The sequence below is a fragment of the Branchiostoma belcheri genome, unplaced genomic scaffold, assembly GCF_001625305.1.
Source record: "Branchiostoma belcheri isolate BF01 breed outbred unplaced genomic scaffold, Haploidv18h27 scaffold62, whole genome shotgun sequence".
NCBI lineage: Eukaryota > Metazoa > Chordata > Leptocardii > Amphioxiformes > Branchiostomatidae > Branchiostoma > Branchiostoma belcheri.
This window is the reverse complement of record NW_017804265.1, coordinates 105,560-124,968: the sequence shown is the minus strand read 5'-3', so window position 1 is coordinate 124,968 and position 19,409 is coordinate 105,560. Positions and strand designations below refer to the sequence as shown.

Below are 19,409 nucleotides of genomic sequence, written 5' to 3'. Positions count from 1 at the left end.
ATCATTTCCCATCATTTAAAAAATTAATTCTCTTCTTAAGCTTTTACTTTACTTTAGTAGCTTGTACTTTTTCCATCACTTCTTTCCTCAGCTGTAAGTACTTCTCATTCCTCTTCTGTAGTTTATCCTTAGAAGGAGCAAATTTTCCATCGAGGAAAGTTGTGTCCAAAAACCCTGCAACCTTTTCTTGTGTGTAATTGGAAATGTACTTGTGGTCGTTTCCGACATATATGACACTGCCGGCATGTTCTAGTGCATCTACTACGGAGATATAGCCCTTCATTTGAGTGTCGCTCGGGAAATGATAGAGCTTTACATCCTCCTCAGAGATGACGCCCCGCTTGTAGAGGGAGCGGAACTTGTTGTAGAAGGCGCTCCACTTTCTTCTGGCTTCTTCTATCTCCTCAACCTCCTCCTTACGGATCTGGGAAAAAGAATAACATTAATATTATATTAGAAAGGGTCTTTTGAATATTTTTTTTTTGTGTGTAATGAATTCTTATTTTATGATATATTCCGATATTTAATGAAAGAATATACGAAAAAACGTGCTGTTTACAGGGTATATACGGCTTGAGCTTCTGTAATCCTTGACTACTAGTATTTGAAAGATCTGCTGAGAGTACTTCGAAGAGTTGAAGAGGGAGGAGACTAGGTGTAAAAGAGACAGAGGGCAAAGCTTTAAACCTCCTTGCAGAGGGGAAGGGGCAGGAATCAATTGTTGCAACTAAAGGAGAAAAAGAGATGCCATTAGACAGAAGATGACTTTTTACACACCTGTTTTTCTACCGAGGGTTTTTCAACAGGTGATAAGGCGAAGGTCAGATCGTCAGCAGCCCACTCCCCACACACGTCATCCCAGCTCCGGCCTTCGTTCTCAGCTTTTTTCTTCAAGGCATAGAGTTTTCTCATGGCCTGGTGCATTTCACTCGTGTAGTAATCGTCCTGTATCATAAACAAAGGCAACGTCCTGTTGAAACACACAGGGAAATGTGTGTGTATGCGTGTGTCTACGTGTGTCTGTGTGTTTATGTGTGTACATGTACATGCATTGCGTGTGTGTCAGTGTGTGCCTGCTTCAATGTATGTGTGTGTGTGTGTGTGTGTGTGTGTGTGTGTGTGTGTGTGTGTGTCTATCTGTCTCTGTCTGTCTGTCTGTCTGTCTCTCTCTCTCTGTCTGTCTGTCTGTCTCTCTCTCTCTGTGTCTGTCTGTCTGTCTCTCTCTCTCTCTGTGTCTGTCTGTCTGTCTCTTTGTGTATGTCTCTCTGCCTCTCTCTGTGTGCCGGTCTCTCTCTCTGTCTCTCTGTATATTTCTGTCTGTGTGTGTGTGTGTAGTACACACTTGTGCCAATACGTGTGTGTTTGTGTGTGTGTGTGTGTGTGTGTGTGTGTGTGTGTGTGTGTGTGTGTGTGTGTGTGTGTGTGTGTGTGACGTAAAAGTAAAACAATACTTGATTACACACACACCTTAATATTGGCAAAATTCAAAAAGGCTCGCAGCCCCCTTCAATACCTGGAGTTCTGCAAAGGCTCGGCCGAATTCTTTCCTCTTCTGCACCACAAGATTTCTTCTTGACTCGTAAGCTGAGTACATCGCCACCAGAGACGCCCCAGTAGCAATGGCGGCACCCGCACCCGAGGCGTACCTAGACCAGCGAGACCCACCCCCGCTAGACGTGGAACATTGCCGGACAAGACCACTGAATCTTCGCCCAAATAACGCCCGAGTATAAAACATTGTTTTACCTGCATTCAGAAAAACAAATTATCTGCTGTTATAATTTTAGAAAGCGTACATATGTGATAAAAGGGCCGGTCAGTCATTCCTGGCATTTTATATATACAATGCTTGTACATGACGTACGTGTAACCATTCAATGGAGCCTCTACCGGCTAGAGTGGCTCCAATTACAATAACTCTCCTGGTATACTATCCCTTTCTTTCGGCCAAGTTCTACTATTTTTTTCCAGCGATCCGCGGTGCCTGGTACAGGCTACATTCAATGTGTTTGATGACGAAAATTATGAATGAAGTGGGGAGGGGGGCCCGGGAGTATTGCAGCAATAATCAAGTCGTATATACCGGCCATTAACCAAAACCCTTTGAAGAATAGTACCATAAACAACTGTCACCTACCGGTACTATGATGTGCAATCTCTCGGCATCAAATGTACACGGCACGAAAAACTACTCGCATTTGGCAAGTTTGTTTACGTGAAGAAAATTGGGCGGAACCCACCTGTATTGTAGCACACCTGCATGACGTAACCTTTAGCATCTGAACTTTGACCTATTCAAATAAACCATCATGGCGGCAACATTTAACGTTTGAACTTTAGTAGATCCATGGAACTACTTCATTTATGCATGGTAAACAGACTGAAAAACGTTTTTTTCCAAGAAACTTAACGGCATAGCTGGAGATTCATAATAATTTGTAATCCTTTTTCATATCTAGCGACCAAAACAATGTGTATAATCACTCTGTTTGTAACAAAGAGTAATGTTTAATAACGCCTACACAATTCGTTTTTCATCTTTTGTTTTTAATTTCGCGAAGCAAAGATGAAACGGCTTCGGGTCTCGAAATCATCGAAAAATCGAGAAACAATCTGATTGAAGTAACGTTACGTGCTGTATGGTGATTGGATAATGTAAATTTTGTATGAAGAGTGGGCGAAACGTAAATTGCCAAGCGCTCAGACTGAGGAGCGACTTGCTTGGTGTAGGACGTGTTTTTTTTTTACTGCCTGAAAACCTGACAAGATCGAGTCAAGATGCCTGGAGGGCAACAGCAAACCCAGACAGGAGATACAGGAGGTAGTGTAGTCTCTACCAGGCTTCGGGGGGCGGCTTGAAAGAGTAGAAATCGGCGCCAAATAGAGAGATAACATGCCGGGGGAGTTGGTCCGCTAAAGAGTACAGTTTGCCGGGTGCGATAAGTATTATCGTGAAGTGATTTAAATAGCAGTTCATATCTTTGAATGCTCTTTTTTAAATGCTATTTTATTGGTGGACGTCAGGTTGATGTCCCCCAATATCACGCTATAGGGTTCCATGCTTTGGTTATGTTTTTGAATATTGATATTTTGTACAACTGTGTATTACCTGAAACTCCGTAATTCAGCCTTTTTTATATTGTATTATTACGCTGTAATGTTGTTTTAGTTTTGTGCGAATTTGGGAAAAAAGTTATATTCTCGGACATTTTGAAATGGAAAATCAGATGATCAAATTACATCGCATCGTTTGCTAGTGCTAAATGTAAAATGTTTATTTTTTCACTCCAGACGCCACACCCATGCAGCAGTTGCAGACTGATTGGAGGTCACTTGCGGACGCCGCTGCGAACACACCCAACGCTATGTACGTCTCCAGAGCAGGTACATGTACCAAACGTTTGCATGCCTTGCCTTGCTGTGGCTGTGCGAATACTAAATTTCCTGAACCGGTGTACACGTTACGTATAATGTAGGCTATATACTTTCTACATATGTGACATAATTGACCATATGATATCATTTATTTTGCCTCTTTACCTTGACCGAGCTAAGAAACCTTTGGCATAAAAAAGGGACCGTCAATAAAGCTAACAACATGGAGAAAAGGGCAGACAGAGAAAGAGTAAGGAAAGAAGTTTATTATTTTTTTGCTCCAGACGCCACACCCATGCAACAGTCCCAGACTGATTGGAGGTCACTTGCGGACGCAGGTGCGAGCACACCCAACGCTATGTACGTCTCCAGAGCAGGTAACCACTTGCCTTGCCTTGCAAGCAGACAAACAGAAAAGCATTCTTACCACCTGCTCTTCTTTGGAATGTAGCTAGAAATATACAGGATCTTTTTTTTTTCAATTCTAACAGACGCAGCCAATGATGCAGAAGCGAACCAAAAGACCAAATGTCGGGGTCTGGGCAGGAAGATTTTGCAGATCACCGGCATAGCTTTATCTGTGGTCGTCTGCGTCCTGTTACCGTATCTGGCAGGTCAGTTTCTTTACTCAAGATTTAACAGCGTTCTAAAACGTAGCAACTATAATTCACGTTTAAATGCAGTGCATGGCTATTGTCACAAAATCTGTTCTAACATTTAAAAAGAATTAAGCCGAATACGGTTAGCAGATTATAGTAACCATATTGATAATTAATGTTGGGTTGTGTGAACAAGTTTACTCCTTTTTTTCTAGTAGATACAAGTACCATAAAACCTTTTTTGCCTCACAGATAGGGCCTATGCGGTGGGATAGGATTGATTCAATTTACTACACTAAAAATGTCCAAAGATTGACTTTGAAATCCAGTTTTGACGCCCTGAAATTGTAATGGAAACATTGCCTTAATGCTTTAATGCAGTTGAAGTGAGAACCCAGTCGTATGAGTCGGCGAGGCATTATCTGGAGATGGGAAACCGGCTCAAGATGGCTGAGCTGCGTGTGACCGAGCTGGAACGTGAGTAGTGTGTCATTACACCATTAACTTACCACTTATTGATCCATTTCCACCCATTTGCTGTTCTCTGTTGTTTTTTGACATGTGTTTTGTCACTGTATACCTGTATGTCTGGTAGTGAGGTTAAAATTAGCTACAGCTAGAGTAAATCACCACCATGTCCTGTATTATCCATGTTGAATTGCAAATTTAAAACAAGAGTTCCGAGATCTCATACCTCCATGAAATATGGGCTTGCTTTGTCCTCATTAATTATGCAATTACCTCTACATTAACATAATATATGCATAGCGATGCATACCTTTAAGTAAGTTACACATGATACGAGGTATAAAATTCCCATCATTCACCAATAAGGATTCACAGAATTTTCACATTAATTATGCAAATTAGGTCATCATTTGCATCTGTTGATGTTCCGCCTGCCACAGATTAAATAGATTACATGTATAGCAATACCATTATATGAAACACTGTAATTATAGAATTTCCTCAATAATTATGCAAATTAAGTCCTCATTTGCATAATTTGCATTTAATCATGTACAACTGTCTCTCAGGTACCTACACACCAAAAATGATGAAAATACGTTGTTCCAATCTGGACTTATTGGCTTTGAAAGTTTTTACCAGAAACTAACCTGCAGTTCCAGAACAAGCTGCTAGGGGAACCAAACTTACGCCACTTATTTCTGACAGGATAAGCTATCTGTCACCAAAAAGTCAAGACCATAGCTTGTTCAGGACAAAAGATACAAAAACCGGAAGTTCTGCTGCAGTACCAAGGTCATCCACTAGGAGGCCCATACTTGACCTTGACCTTTGTCTTTCCAAGACTTACCATCATACCAAATATCATAACAATCCATAAAGACGTTCTGAAGTTATGCTGACTACAAAGTTGCGGAAACACAGACAGACACACACACAGACATACATACAGACAGACACGCCAAAAACAATACCTCCATTTTTCATGGAGGTAAAAAATTAGACACTCACGTGACGTCATACGGACACTATCATGGAGGGGGGGGCAGCTATTTGCAATTTATTGAATCGTATTTCAAGCGTTTTCGGAAGAACTTTTCTGACCATTTGAAATAACCTGTCTTATGCGTGTATTGAGAAGAAAACGCAGACGAATACGTAAAACCGTGCCGATAAAACAACAACATTTTGTGAGGAAACATCATCGAAATTCAAATCAAGGACACCAACATGGCGGCCAGTTTGCTTTATTGATAGGGAAACTTTGTGAAAACGCTATATCCAACACTCACACTACTTGCTACGTTTACCTGTTCACTTTTCTGTTAAGTTGGTTCTCTGTATGTAACAGTCATGTGACAGTTACCTCTTGTTACTTTTATCCATTATCAATTTTGGTTGAACCTAAATTATTATTATTTATCATCTATGTTACATTTGATTTGATTTCTGTATATGACCAGTACTACTTAATTTCCTGTATTTATTATATATTATGTTAAGTTATAATTTATGTTATATCTGATTCTCTGTACCTTTTGATTTGTTTTGATTTTGTATTTTGTCGGTGCCTTATAAGCCCATATGGGCTGGGCGGCATATTGACCGCAATGGCACGATAATAAACAGTCATTCGTTCATTCATTCATTCATTCATTCATTCATTCATTCATTCATTCATTCATTCATTCATTCATTCACACTATTCAACACTGACATTTGTTCATTCAATTGCTCATCTTAACCATCCAACTTTTTTTCCAGAAATTTGCACACCGCCTTTACCATCAAAGGAAACTGGAGCTCCTGGACAAAAGGGAGCCATGGGTCCGACTTGCCGCGGGTCTACCGGGCCTTCCGGGCCTCCTGGAGAAAAGGGAGCGATGGGGCCAGCTGGGCCTGTCGGTCCGCCCGGTCCGCCTGGAAACTCATGCAGTACTGGTCCACATGGACAACTGCAAACACTCACAGGAGGCAAGATCTCAGGTGAAGCATTTATTTCATCGCGTCTAAACAAACTGTATCTTTAGCGATCGTGATTCCTACGTTGTGTCGCAATTCATTCGTTTCTTTGTGCATATATTTATATGCTTAAAAGGGAAAATTGTTCATATATATGGAATACCGTGTTTTGAACATTGAGTACTCTGCCCAACGAGGGATATATCGGCTATACAGATACAGTACAATTTTTTCACTCTATGGCAGTGCTTAAGTTTGGTCCATTTCAGTTTTAGGCATAGTATGAACTTGGGTCATTACTTTTGTTACTTATAAAAATTTTTCTTTTTCAGCATCCTGTCCAGAAGGCTATCAGTCCAGGTATCGTGGGCTCTGCTACAAGGTGTTTGATACATTGAAGTCCTTCAATGAAGCCGCCGAGACCTGTCGCAAGGACGGCGGCACCCTCGCCATGCCTCGAGACCAGGAGACCAACAACTTCCTGGTCAACATATCCCAGAATGGTCAGTGGATGAGCGTCTGGATCGGGCTGCATGACCGGAACCAAGACGAGAAGTTTGAGTGGATGGATGGTACCTCCCTGGGTGCGCACGGCACATGGGCTCAGCGACACTTTGAAGAAGGCAAGCGCGCCTGTTCTTTTGAAAGAGAAGGAGGAAATTGCGTTTCTTACATCGTACTCCACATTGAGAGCTCGAGCAGAGGACCTTACAGGCCACCAGGAGTATGGTTATGCCATAAATGCACCAGTCGTTTGCGTTTCACCTGTCAAGTCGTTTCAGGTAAATTATCTAAACATACTTTATCTTTAAATCTTTTCTAGTATGTTAAAAATTCTGGAACGTTTCCATAAATGTATGGGGGCAGCCGAAGGGTTAGGGTTAGGTAGGACAGAAAGGTGCTCGTCCAATTCTTGGCTTCCGGAAGTCCCAGTACCAATGGCACCTTCAAGCTTACTCCGTTTCCTGTGTCTGACCTGTTGGTCTTCTTGTCATCCTGAATATCATTCACTTGCTGTCGACCTACTCTGTCTAGTAGGAATAAGTTCACGCAAACCCATATACATGCTGGCCAAAACAATATTCTTCCGTACCTTTAAGTAATAAAGACTAAGCTACTCATGTACCAATATCTTTGAAACTATCTAAAACGTCTCATACCTGAAAATGTTTCTCGTTCCTTTACTCTACAGAATGTACCTGTACGGCCTAGGCGACGGAAGGATCTCCCATCGCCCATTTTCATGGTCTCCCCCGGACTGACAACGTCTCACCACTGCTGAGGGGGCTTAATCTGGTACCTAGTCTATCGTAGTTGGGCGGGTTTTCTTCGGGGCTGCAGGAGCTCTTCGCCGTCCGCCTGAGCTAGGGTCCCCCGGTAGGTTTTTCACGACAGCAATTTGATTATTCGTGGTGGGGCAATCAAGTCCCCGGCGTGCCAAACTCTATTAGCGTAACACTCATACCGGGCGGCCTGTTGTACTGGGCGGAGGGAAACTATTAGAGCCCCGAAGACAGCCTGCCCCTTCTCACTGTGCCCCAATCACGATCAGACTGGATACCAGGTTAGAGGGGGCTTCATAGACGGTCCATTGAGATATACAAAACTTTAAGGTGAAACGTACAAACTTAGTAAAAGGTACAAATTGACATTTTTAATGTTATCATGACTTTTTTCTTTTAAAGCACCATAAAGAAAAACTTAGCTCTAAAGAAAAAATCTGCTCTAAAACCTTGCGAAAACTTAGCATGTGTACTTGTGACATTTAACGGATTTTTAAAATGAATATGCAAAGGAATCAATGTGACATGTTTATGGGGAGTACATTTGTTTAGAAGAGTGAAAATGTGTGAGGCAATAGACGCCACGTTTAGAGGTAAACAATTGTAGCATGGAATTACATTGACAGTTTTAACTTTTTCTCTTTCAATTAAGATTTAATTAATCATTACATTACAATTGATACCTCGAATAAAAAATTGCCGCATAGTGGGTGTGTGGTATTAAGACAGAGTTGACCTGAACTGTAAAAGATTTTACACTTGTAACATAATGAAGAAAGTTATAAAACATTACTTAATTACCTAATTGTAATTTGCGGTAATTATATGTGAGTATTAGAGATTGTGCCTACAAGTAAAGATCACCTGATAATTAAGCGTCTTCAAAACAGACCTATAATCTACCAAATTTTGTAATTTTTTTCAAATTCAAAAATTTGTAAACAAGGTCATAGATGCAATGTGTATAGAGGCATTAATGATGATGAATTCTAACTTAAAACGTTTCTTGCAAAAACGTAAAACAGTTTGATGTACAGGCTGAATAAAAGTTCTAAACGGGAACTATGCGGCTCCGGATGTCTTACTGAGGGACGACTGTGTGTGCAAGATGTCAGTTAGCTTGAGGAATGACATTTCATAACTTCTTATCCCCATCAATTGCAACAAACATGATGGACGTATCTTTTTTTGCTCAGCGATCCATGAAGATTCAATGAGTCGGGTGTCTTTAACATACTACAGTGTAGTTATACATTAACTGCTATATAGACGTCTACCGATCAAAGAAAGAACTGCAGCAGATTGAAATTGCCGACAGGACAGCACTAAAGCACTGAGTAATGGTCCCTCAGACTACGTGGCCACCCCCTTGGTGAACATGGTACGGCCCCAACACACATGCCCGCCTCCTTGCCTACCAGAAATACTGACTCGTACCGCACACCTCCTTAAAAGGACTCCTACGCAAACTTGACCCGCGAGCAGACGGGGAAAGACGCAACCCCAGAAACCGCTGCCAAAACAGCAGCCGGTCGATCCCCTCTGTTGTCTTTATAGATTTATAGGCATCGTCTGAGAAGGGATGGCGGGACGTGGTTTCATGCAGTGGGCAGCGAATTGCCGTACTGTCCGGTTGGATGTCGGGTTGGCGACCAGCGAAATCATCGTACTGGGGCAGACCCTGTGTACGGACCTCAGTAGGTAAGTAACTCAGAGCAGCCTTGACTGAGAATCACTCCCACCATATGTTTGCATGCTGTCGATTTTAATGTATTGCACCACTATTTAGGCTTGAGTTTGTGTCGGTCTGTTTTGGTGCGAACGTGCAGGTGCTATATTCATGATGTTTCAGCGGATGCTTTTAATTTAGAAGCCTTGTTTGCATTATAATCGGGCGGATTTTCCCGGCACATTGTGTCATCTGGGGCGAGCGAATACGTGACTCTAGACAGCTGATGACTCCAGTGAAAGAATCAATATATGGAAACCTATATATTCATGGTTTATCGATGAAAAGATATGTCTTGTTGCTGTGGCTATGCGGTAGTTGCCATTGCTATAAGAACTTTGTTACACGGCAATCGCACATGGTGCAACTCATGGAACAAAATAGAGGTTTTCATAGACTTAACATCCTGAATAATGAGCTTAAGGGCCAGCATACGTCTTAAATACTCTGAGTGGGAATTATCATGAGTTTCTATTTTTTTCTTATAAGAAAGCATTATCAATTTGTACCGTCTTTCCTTGAATCCCGTGAAATAATTGAATGATCTAACAACAGGTGTTCAGATGAGCCATAAAAAGTTGTGATCGGACCTGTACCTGGTGTACGTGTGAGTTTAACACGTAGCTGTATTCATGTTACCTGTGCTATGCATATAATGTGTCTAGATCTGTGCTTGTTTCATTGTTGTGTGTAAGCACCGTATCTCCTACAAGGGTACTATAAGTCAAATGTATGGTTGTCTTTGTGTGGGTTTCTGGGGGGCCGTTTAATTGTGTTAGCCTTAGCGAAATCAGTTTGACATCGCTATTTACATACAGACACTGGGTGTATTGTTGTGACTCCCTACCGTATCCGACAAGGCTTTTACAGGTCAAATTTGTGCATTTGTTAGTTTTTGTGTGTGTCGGTGGGGGATGGTGCTATATTATGTTAGCTATCACGTATGGGTCCTGGCATTTCTATGTATACACAAGCGCTTAAGCTACATTCTCGTGTCTACTTACTGTATCTGACAAGATTACTACGACTCAAATGTGTGCATTTGTGAGAGTGTGGTGTCTGCAGTTGTATCAGCCCTTGTAATTTGAACAAGCTGGCGTTGGTAGTAACTGGATGTGCCTTGCCAATAGTTGACATTTCAAAAGACTCAATTCAGCTATTGCTTAAAACTGCTGAACGGGCCCCTAAGCAAGGCACTAATGGGAAAAATTCCTGTCTGGAAACACAACACTTTAAGATTAAAGGCATCATTGCTCAAGGCTGGCTTTGGCCAAAAACAGCAGTGCACTTGTCGGTCGAGATTCTGGACAAATTTTTCTCTTAGTATCAAGGGACAGGCAAGAAAATGTTATAGTAGTGGGGTCGTGTGGCGTAGCGGCAGCGTTCTCGACTCGGAACCAGAGGCCCCGGGTTCGAGTCCTGACATGCCACCGATCTTGTGCCCTTGGGAAAGGCACTTTACACGACTTTCCTCACTTCGCTCAGGTGTAAATGAGTATTGTACTGTCCCTGTGCTGGTGGCGGCATTAATATAAGTTGAAAAAAAAACTTGAGTGTGCCGTCACCACGTCTTGTGATTGCATGTTTCGGAATATAAAAAAAATAAATGTTATAGTAGTGGCGAGCGAAGGATGTTAAAGGCAAAAAAAAACACCTTCATGAACTTCATACATAATTTGATGTTTAAGTCAAAATGTTAACTGGGAATGAATCACTGGTTTTAAAATGTTTTGTAAACTATGCTTACTGCTTTGGTCTTGTGCAATTGGTCTAGATATAGAGTTGTTCGTATACAGTATAAAGATAGTGCTGAGGAACATAGGAAAATAACTATTCTACTTGTCTGCATGGCGAAAAAAAGGTGTTTCGTTTATGACTTAAGTATAGTAATTTGTTCGCAAATTCAGTTATTGAGCTAAGAGCTGTTGGTGAACCTTGTAATTATGCAGCTGAGTACAGGTCATTTAGACAAAGTACGCATAATTAAGGCTACGTTAAACCCTTGGTTGTCACTGTTTCTGGAATATGGCAGATCTTTGGGTGGCTGTAAAAAAACAGTATCAAACTTCATTCTTTATTCGTTTTCATCTTTTCTTCGTTAAAATGTGATGGAATTTTACGAAGTTCAGGTAATTTTGTATTTATGAATTTGTACTACCATGTACGTTTGAAAATAATACCTATTTTGCGGAGACGACTTGAAATAATATCTCTTTTTCCATCTTTCGCGCCATTCAGTTGGTAGGAAGATGAGCCAATCAGATTGGCTCATTCATCTACCAACCAGAATTCATCTTTCAGTTTCTCTCCCACCGAGGCTGAGGCCTTCTACATTGTTGTTGGCGACAGTGGACGAGAATTGACCCTTGACCTTTCAAAGACGGCACCTGTCAGTTTGGCGAGGTCTGGTGGTTTAAAAGCGCCGTCTATCGAATACCATCATTAATACACGTAGTTCTAACAAACGGTGTTGCAAAGACCTTTCAAATTGGTGAAAAACTGTTGGCTACACAAGAATCTAAATGTTAACACATCTTAATCATATACAGATTTAATTTGATGAAAATGTACTGTTGAAGTACTGAATGTACAGAGAATGCGTTTAACGATTTTAAACATATCTTAAACGTGCAACTGGCATGTCGTCTAGAACATTCTTGACTACATTTAGGGCATTTAATTTCTTATAAGCAAGAGTTAGAAAAGATGGAAAACAGCTTTCCAATTAGGAATTGAACGAACTGCAACTAGAATGAACAAAGTGTAATGTTTCAGCCATGTTATGATAATGTCTCTTTTAATATTACTTCTGACTAATCAGTCAAGGACATTCAAGTGTGCCGCCATTTTGAACCGCCATCTTGATTTCCCAGCATCACCCCGGAGGGTACGGTGACGTTTCACACCGTGGTTGGCCACGAAGGTGACATCACAGTCAGCACGAAGAATGAGTCATCCGACAACGGCGGAGTCACCAAGATGGTGGCCTACATTTCTGTCGCCACTCACAGCTCCACGATCGATGACAAGGAGGTAGATTTTTTTTTAATTTATTGTGTTTACCGAAAGGAAAACATATTGTTTTTGCTCTGTTTCCTCCTCTTCTTCTTCTCCAAACCAATAAGGTCAATGACCGTCTGTCACTATGGTAACTGGTGTTGGGTTACATAATGTTGCAATTTTATAGTAGGAGGGATTTAGACTCCTGTCTGTCACAATGGTAACTGTTATTGTTAAGTTGGAAGTAAAACTTGGGCGTTTTTTCTCCAGGTCAACTTTCTGTTCGTGGACAAGACTGGAGACACTATCGGCGTGGCCACACTGCGCATGACAGCCTTTTACCTGTCCCTTGACGTGGACTGTGACAGAGATGGGGTCGTGGAGAACAACAACCCAAATAAGGTCAGTAACGTTCGACAACAACCCAAATAAGGTCGGTAACGTTCAACAACAACAACCCAAATAAGGTCAGTAACGTTCGACAACAACCCAAATAAGGTCAGTAACGTTCGACAACAACCCAAATAAGGTCAGTAACGTTCGACAATAACAACCCAAATAAGGTCAGTAACGTTCGACAACAACAACCCAAATAAGGTCAGTAACGTTCGACAACAACTCAAATAAGGTCAGTAACGGTCAACAACAACCCAAATAAGGTCAGTAACGTTCAGCAACAACAATTCAAATAAGGTCAGTAACATGTCGACAACAGCAACCCAAATAAGGTTGTTTTCTTGATATGGTTTCTCTCATCAAGTATGAATGTTTTTGCTCTCATTGCACTCACAGATACCTATGGAACGCTTTTTTTTTCATTATAACTATAGAATACCTACTGCATGTGTCCTTGCAATTAAGATTTTGATAATTTTTAAGTTGCTCACAACACTTTTTGCACGCCCAGGGTTCTTGGCAGTGGGGTCCTGACGGACATGGCGCCATCCTGCTGGTCAATAACGATTGTGACGACTACCAGCTGGAGATGGACCCGGAGAACAAGAACAGCAAGATAGACGGACCCTTCGGTGAGCCCACCGCATTTATACCTGTCCAGTACATGGCTAACATGCAAACGTCTAACAGGGAAGGGGGCAATATAACGTTTTGTGAACTTGTATGTGTGTGTCACATCAGGAACCTCTTTGAGATGCAAGCATCAGCTATTCAATATGGTGACCTATGTACGAAATTCGACACACTGACAGTTCAGAAACGTTGGGATATTTTTTCATGGATCAACCATGCTCTAGTTCCATACAGAATACACCATACCCCTTTCTATTGGTCTTGTTTATTTGTATAATTCGTTAAGCTTATCAATTAAACTTCTTCTACCAAATGAAACAATTTGGATTCAATTTTGTAGTTATAGTATTTACGGGGTACTACAGTAGGCCCTTGATAGAGCTGGCTGGAAGAACCTGACGGAGGGGACCAAAGGGCCAGTACCTGGCCTGTGCATATAGGCAGGCAGTAGGCAGAAGGTTAATCGTCTTTACCTTTAATACAGACCTTGAGGACATGAGTAGGATGGTGCTGCGCGTCAGGGGCCCGGAGTCGCTTCCCGAGGACTGTGTACTGCGCATGTGGGTCCGGCCTGACGACAAGGAACGTCTGGGGATCTTCAACCTCAGCGACATACAGAGTACGTAAATATAGACTAATTAATAAGCTACTCCACAGTTCCATGTGCGCATGGGAAGTCGCAATGCATTGTGGTCTAAGGTCAAAGTTTAGGACCCCTGACATAGAGGCAAAGAATGTCCAGAGGCTTTTGACCTTAGACCACAAGGTATCACGACTACCCATGCGCACTTGTAACTGTAAAATGGCTTACAACACTTCAGCTTATGGGATACAGTAGTAGATGTCTGACAAATTGTGCATACTTGTTGCTATGTATAGGCTACGTTTGTTGATTTGTACAATGCAATATCACACATTAATCTTTGGTGCACACTCTTTCGCCATATCTAAATGAACATTGGTTGTGATAAGCACTCATTGATCGTGATGTTTCATAAGTATTCACATCCATATGCATGTGTTTCTGATCAACGCGTTATTATCGCTCATCAATGTAACAACTAATATCTCACAATCTACATACATTATCTATTACACTGCACATGTTCATATCCAGTTTATAATGTATTAATGCTCCGCATGTTGATGATTTTCTTACCATTCTGCATGTTGTTCCGGACAGAGCTAAGGGCAGGAGGAGTAGGTAGGTTGCCTTCATATCAATGATTTACTTTGATTAATAAACTCAAACATGATGTAAATGACAGTTGTTGCCTTCAAATGGGACGTTGAATGCATTCAGAAAACTATTCTGTCTTCTTTCACTTTTTTCTTACATTCAGGTTGTCTTGTAAGTGATTCTGGTGATTCTTGGTGTATTAGCCATTTGTGACAATGGTGGTACATAGAGCTCTTCGGGAAGTTGTAAAATGTGTGTAATATCTGCCTAGATAACAACATACAATCTCCCCCAGAGTTGCAACAGAATTAGGGAATCCGAATACTTTCAAAGGGTCTAAAATCACCGATTTCTGTTAGGTTGTCTTATGAATGTTTTTTTTCTTCATAATTTCATGTGTTTCCCCCAAGTGTTGGGTGATGACATATATAACAAACACATCATCGGGCCGAAGGCGGGTCACCTGGAGACGATTTCCTACGGCCTGATGATGAACGGAGACAAGGGAGAGACGCTGTTCGCAGTGGAGGGGCTGAAATATCCGGACAGGGGCTTCGACGGTACCTTAAGGATTCACCTCAGTCTTCTCAAGGTAAAGTATACTCATATGACATATGATATATTTGTCATCTCCAAGCAGATCTTTCGGTGGCTGCAAAGACAGTTAAAATTGACCAGGCTGTATCCATTTGCCGGACAGTTACAATTTGCTACCCAAGTTAGGCTGGCGAAAAAAAAAGATACCAGCCGTCTCTTACCATGGTGACTGGTGTCGGGTTACATCATGTTGCAATTTTATAGTAGGAGGGATTTATACTCCTGTCTGACCATATATATGAATGCATTTGAGTATTGCAGAGCAGACCATATGTAAACTTAAAAGTAACATTATGCATTTGCATTGCAAACTATTCTCGATGATGTACCCAGAACGTCTCAGTCCCAGTGTTTGAGGACACTGTGATGTTCCGACTGGCACCGTGGATCATGACTCCCAACACCCTGGAGCCCCTGGAAGCCTTCACCTGCCGGATGAAGGGGAGCGAAAACCTGGACTTCATCCACGACCTGAAGTTAGTCGCGGAAGCCGCCGGCATCAAGCTGAACATCGTGCCGCCATACGAGAACAGGGGAGACCGCTGGATGCAGGTGAGTAGTATAAGAGACGATCGACAACTTTGCTCATTCAGGAGGTACAGTGTGTCCTCAGTATTAACATCTTCCATGCACTTTTCATTATTGCTTACTATGAATCATATACCTGAATCATCACTGAATGTCCTTTTTTCATGTCATCAAACTTCAAAGCTTCCTGGGCAAAATAGTTTCTGATAGTACAAACTGAAAGTTTTACGAGCCAGAATTTCGCCATAAACTTCCTCTGGCCTGAATGAACTTTACCACTCCTTCAGCTAGCTAGATGACAGCAAGGATGCATGCAGTTCGAGTCGTGATGATATTCTTGATTATCAACATTCATATATATTATGATACTGTACATATATTGATCTTTGATACCTTTTAATGTATAAAGGGCCATGAGTCATGCTGCCTTGTATCTTGTCTAAACGCTGAAATTGTTGTTTGCAGGATGAGATCGAGCTCGGCTACTCGGAACTTCCCGGAAAAAAGCCGATGCCCGTCGTCCTGGACTCACCACGTGACCGCGGCCTGCAGAAATTCCCCAAGGGGAAGTTGCTGGTATCTCAAAATTCTTATTCCTTTAAGTCACATTTAAGGCACACATAAAAGACATTGGTTATTGTAAATGGGCTAGATAGCTTTTGTGACATGTATATACGATAGAAATGCCTATTGCCACAATTATACACACACAGGGAACAACTTTTGTTCCAAAGGGTAACACCAAAATGAGGTATCAAGATAAAGTCTTCAAGTAGAACAAAGTTTTTAAATTCCAAAGTAACCAACATTAATGTTATCCTTGAACATTGGTATATACTATTAAATACATTATCCTGTACGTTGAACAACCGCAAAATACATTTTCCCATATATTTCAGGGCCAAGATTTCGGGTACGTCACCAGGTATGACCAGAACGAGTTCGTGAACTCTCTCGACTCCTTCGGTAACCTTGAGGTCAGCCCTCCTGTCAAGGTCAACGGCAGGACGTACCCCATGGGGAGGATCCTGCTGGGCTCCGCCTTTCCTACGTACGGTTTCTTCGCCTCATTGTTGAAGAAACTTGTTTTTATAAACTTTTACTGTGAAATCGATTGTGAACTTCATCATCATTCTAATACCATAGATGGATCTGTGATGGTAGCAATCTCATGATAGTCTATGTGTGTATGTGTGTGTTTATTTGTGTGTATGTGTGTGTGTGTGTGTGTGTGTGTGTGTGTGTCTGTGTGAATGTCCTTGTTTTCTCCTGGTGATTCTTAAAGTAACCTATTAGCTTCGTTTTTCTTCCAATCAAACTTTTATGGCAATTGTGGACTGCATTCTAATGGATCTCTAATGATAGGGATCTCATGATCTCATTGGCAAGGGTGGAGTATTGGGCCCTCTCTGGCCAATGGATACTGCCTGGCCAATTTGATACTGTCTTATGCCACTCTAGGATCTACTTGGAGATTAAAGGCACCCAATGCGATTTCAGGGCAGCAAAACTGGAAATATTCTGAATAAGGCAATCTTTGTGATATTGACACATACTACTTCAAATTAGCACATTTAAATCAGCATTTTATACTTTGGGCATTTAAAACTTCAGAAACAAGCCCCAAGATGAGTTCTTTATTTTCTGGGTGGTACCCTAAAATTCAGCCAATGGCCCTTCCAGTAACCATTTTCCATCAGAATTTGGGGAATTTTTACTCCATGACGGTCAATATACATTACATTGGGATAGTGTGGTTACAACTCAGTATGTAAGTAAATAGCTAGAATATTGGCTTTGAAAAATCTGGTTTCCAAGTCCTAAAAACTGCATTAGATGCCTTTAATAGTTTCCCTCCCCCTGCAGTACCAAGTACGGCCGCCGGATGATGCGCGTGGTGCGGGACTTCCTGTACGCCCAGCAGGTCCAGCCCCCGGTGGAGCTGTTCTCTGATTGGCTGGGAGTCGGCCATATTGATGAGTTCATGTCCTTCGTCCCAGCGGCTGGCGGAAAGGTTCGTTGATGATTCAGTATTCAGAACAATATTTTGTTTGTTGCTAGGTTGCTTAAGCCCGCTTGTTTGTATCGTTATGAAGCAAATTTAAACGGTAATTGGACCTACCAAAATTTTCGACTGTATATCTCCAGTATTTGTCAAGGAATGAAGAGACCCACTGCTTCTGTGTGTGTGTGTGTGTGTGTGTGTGTGTGTGTGTGTGGATCGTAGGTGCAAAATATATTTTAGAATGTTTGTTTTTCATAATCAAGGCAAAAGACACGACCCTTGCAAAAAATGTACAAGTTGCGTTAGGCCAGTTCTATACTGTTTATAATCACGCAAGCTTTACTAACCTTATACTAGCTACTAAATGTAGACCATTGGTAATTTTATGATATTGATAAAAGAGATGCATTTTGGGACATATTTTGTTATTAGGGCTTCCGCCTCCTATTGGCCAGTCCCGCCGCCTGTTACCAACTACTGCGCAAGCTCAACGATGACGGCCATGGTGACGTCATGTGTTTTGAAGGGAGGACCAGGGAGGGCGCAAGCGCAGAGAGGAGCATCAGTGACCTTCTCGAGGATTCGAATCTCAAGGCCGAAAATCTCCAGTGCCAGGTACGGTTTTTGAGTGATTGAAATCTCGCGAGACTGGTGTGCTCCGTTACCACGCGAGAATCACGTACATCGTGGACTAAAACCACGCGAGAATTCGGTGCTCTGTGGCTAAAATCACGTGTTCCGTGAATGAAATCACGCGAGAATATTTTGCTCAGATATTAAATTAGAAATGTATGCATTTTAAATGAAGGTCAAAGCATACTGATGATTTAATTTAATTGTAGTATTTTCCTCAATAAGATGCGCTTTTTCCATCCTTAGCGGAACCAACTCAAATTGATCATGTTTACACCACACGATCCTGATTTTATCGACTGCGTCTTAAGCAGGCCTCAAATATAAACATTAATTGATTCCTTTTAATACTAGAACGACATCGACTGGAACCGAGACGTGATGAAACGGGAGCTGGGATTGGACGAAGGTGACATCATTGATCTCCCACAACTGTTCCAGCTTGAGAGTGGTGAAGCAGGTAAAATTCTCGTCCATATCTACGTTAGGCCTAATATCATTCTACGTAGTCTTTTCCTCTGTTTTGTTCTTCCTCTTCAATGACCTTAACCAGACGTCTGTCACCATGGTAACTAGTGTTGGGTTACATCATGTTACAATTTTACAGCTGGAGGGATTTAGACCCCTGACACCATGTATATTAATGTGTTTAAGAATTAACAGAGCAGACCATATTTTCTTTTCATTTCAGGAGCGTACTTTCCCGACATGGTGAACATGATCGTCCTCGGCAAGCAGCTCGGCATCCCGAAGCCGTTCGGGCCGACGATCGGCGGCGAGTGCGCGTTCGAGGCGAAGGTTCGGTCCCAGCTGGAGCCTCTCGGTCTGACCTGCAACTTCGTCAACGACTGGGACTCTTACCACCTCATGCTGGGCGAGGTGCACTGTGGGAGCAACACTCGGCGAAAACCGTTTAAGTTCAAATGGTGGGATATGAAGTTCTAGGGCCAGAATAGCAAGCAATGTAGATGCATCTTATGACAGGATAATGCAGTAATAATGATGGTTGTTCTGTGCCTTT

General features: G+C 41.8%; 3 protein-coding genes across 3 annotated transcripts; 2 read left to right on the top strand and 1 right to left on the bottom strand.

Moving 5' to 3' along the window:
• Positions 1-15: 15 nt before the first annotated feature.
• On the bottom strand, positions 16-2,155 carry LOC109483063. The gene is made up of 4 exons (XM_019786019.1): positions 2,138-2,155; positions 1,514-1,746; positions 778-945; positions 16-424 (listed from the first exon to the last, which is right to left on the bottom strand). The coding sequence occupies exons 2-4, from the start codon at positions 1,736-1,738 to the stop codon at positions 44-46; spliced, it is 774 nt and encodes a 257-aa protein (XP_019641578.1). The 5' UTR covers positions 1,739-1,746; positions 2,138-2,155; the 3' UTR covers positions 16-43.
• A 611-nt stretch (positions 2,156-2,766) lies between these two features.
• Positions 2,767-4,459, top strand: LOC109483016. The gene is made up of 5 exons (XM_019785973.1): positions 2,767-2,821; positions 3,292-3,384; positions 3,660-3,752; positions 3,867-3,989; positions 4,356-4,459. Exons 1-5 carry the CDS (start codon positions 2,779-2,781, stop codon positions 4,457-4,459), a joined length of 456 nt encoding a protein of 151 aa, XP_019641532.1. The 5' UTR covers positions 2,767-2,778.
• Positions 4,460-9,057: 4,598 nt separating this feature from the next.
• On the top strand, positions 9,058-19,384 carry LOC109483151 (protein-arginine deiminase type-2-like). Its single transcript, XM_019786151.1, has 15 exons — positions 9,058-9,388; positions 11,718-11,819; positions 12,290-12,449; positions 12,687-12,818; positions 13,324-13,444; positions 13,930-14,064; positions 14,629-14,649; positions 15,036-15,217; positions 15,556-15,774; positions 16,216-16,326; positions 16,650-16,801; positions 17,617-17,764; positions 18,188-18,370; positions 18,743-18,848; positions 19,080-19,384. Exons 1-15 carry the CDS (start codon positions 9,270-9,272, stop codon positions 19,331-19,333), a joined length of 2,145 nt encoding a protein of 714 aa, XP_019641710.1. The 5' UTR covers positions 9,058-9,269; the 3' UTR covers positions 19,334-19,384.
• Positions 19,385-19,409: the final 25 nt, after the last annotated feature.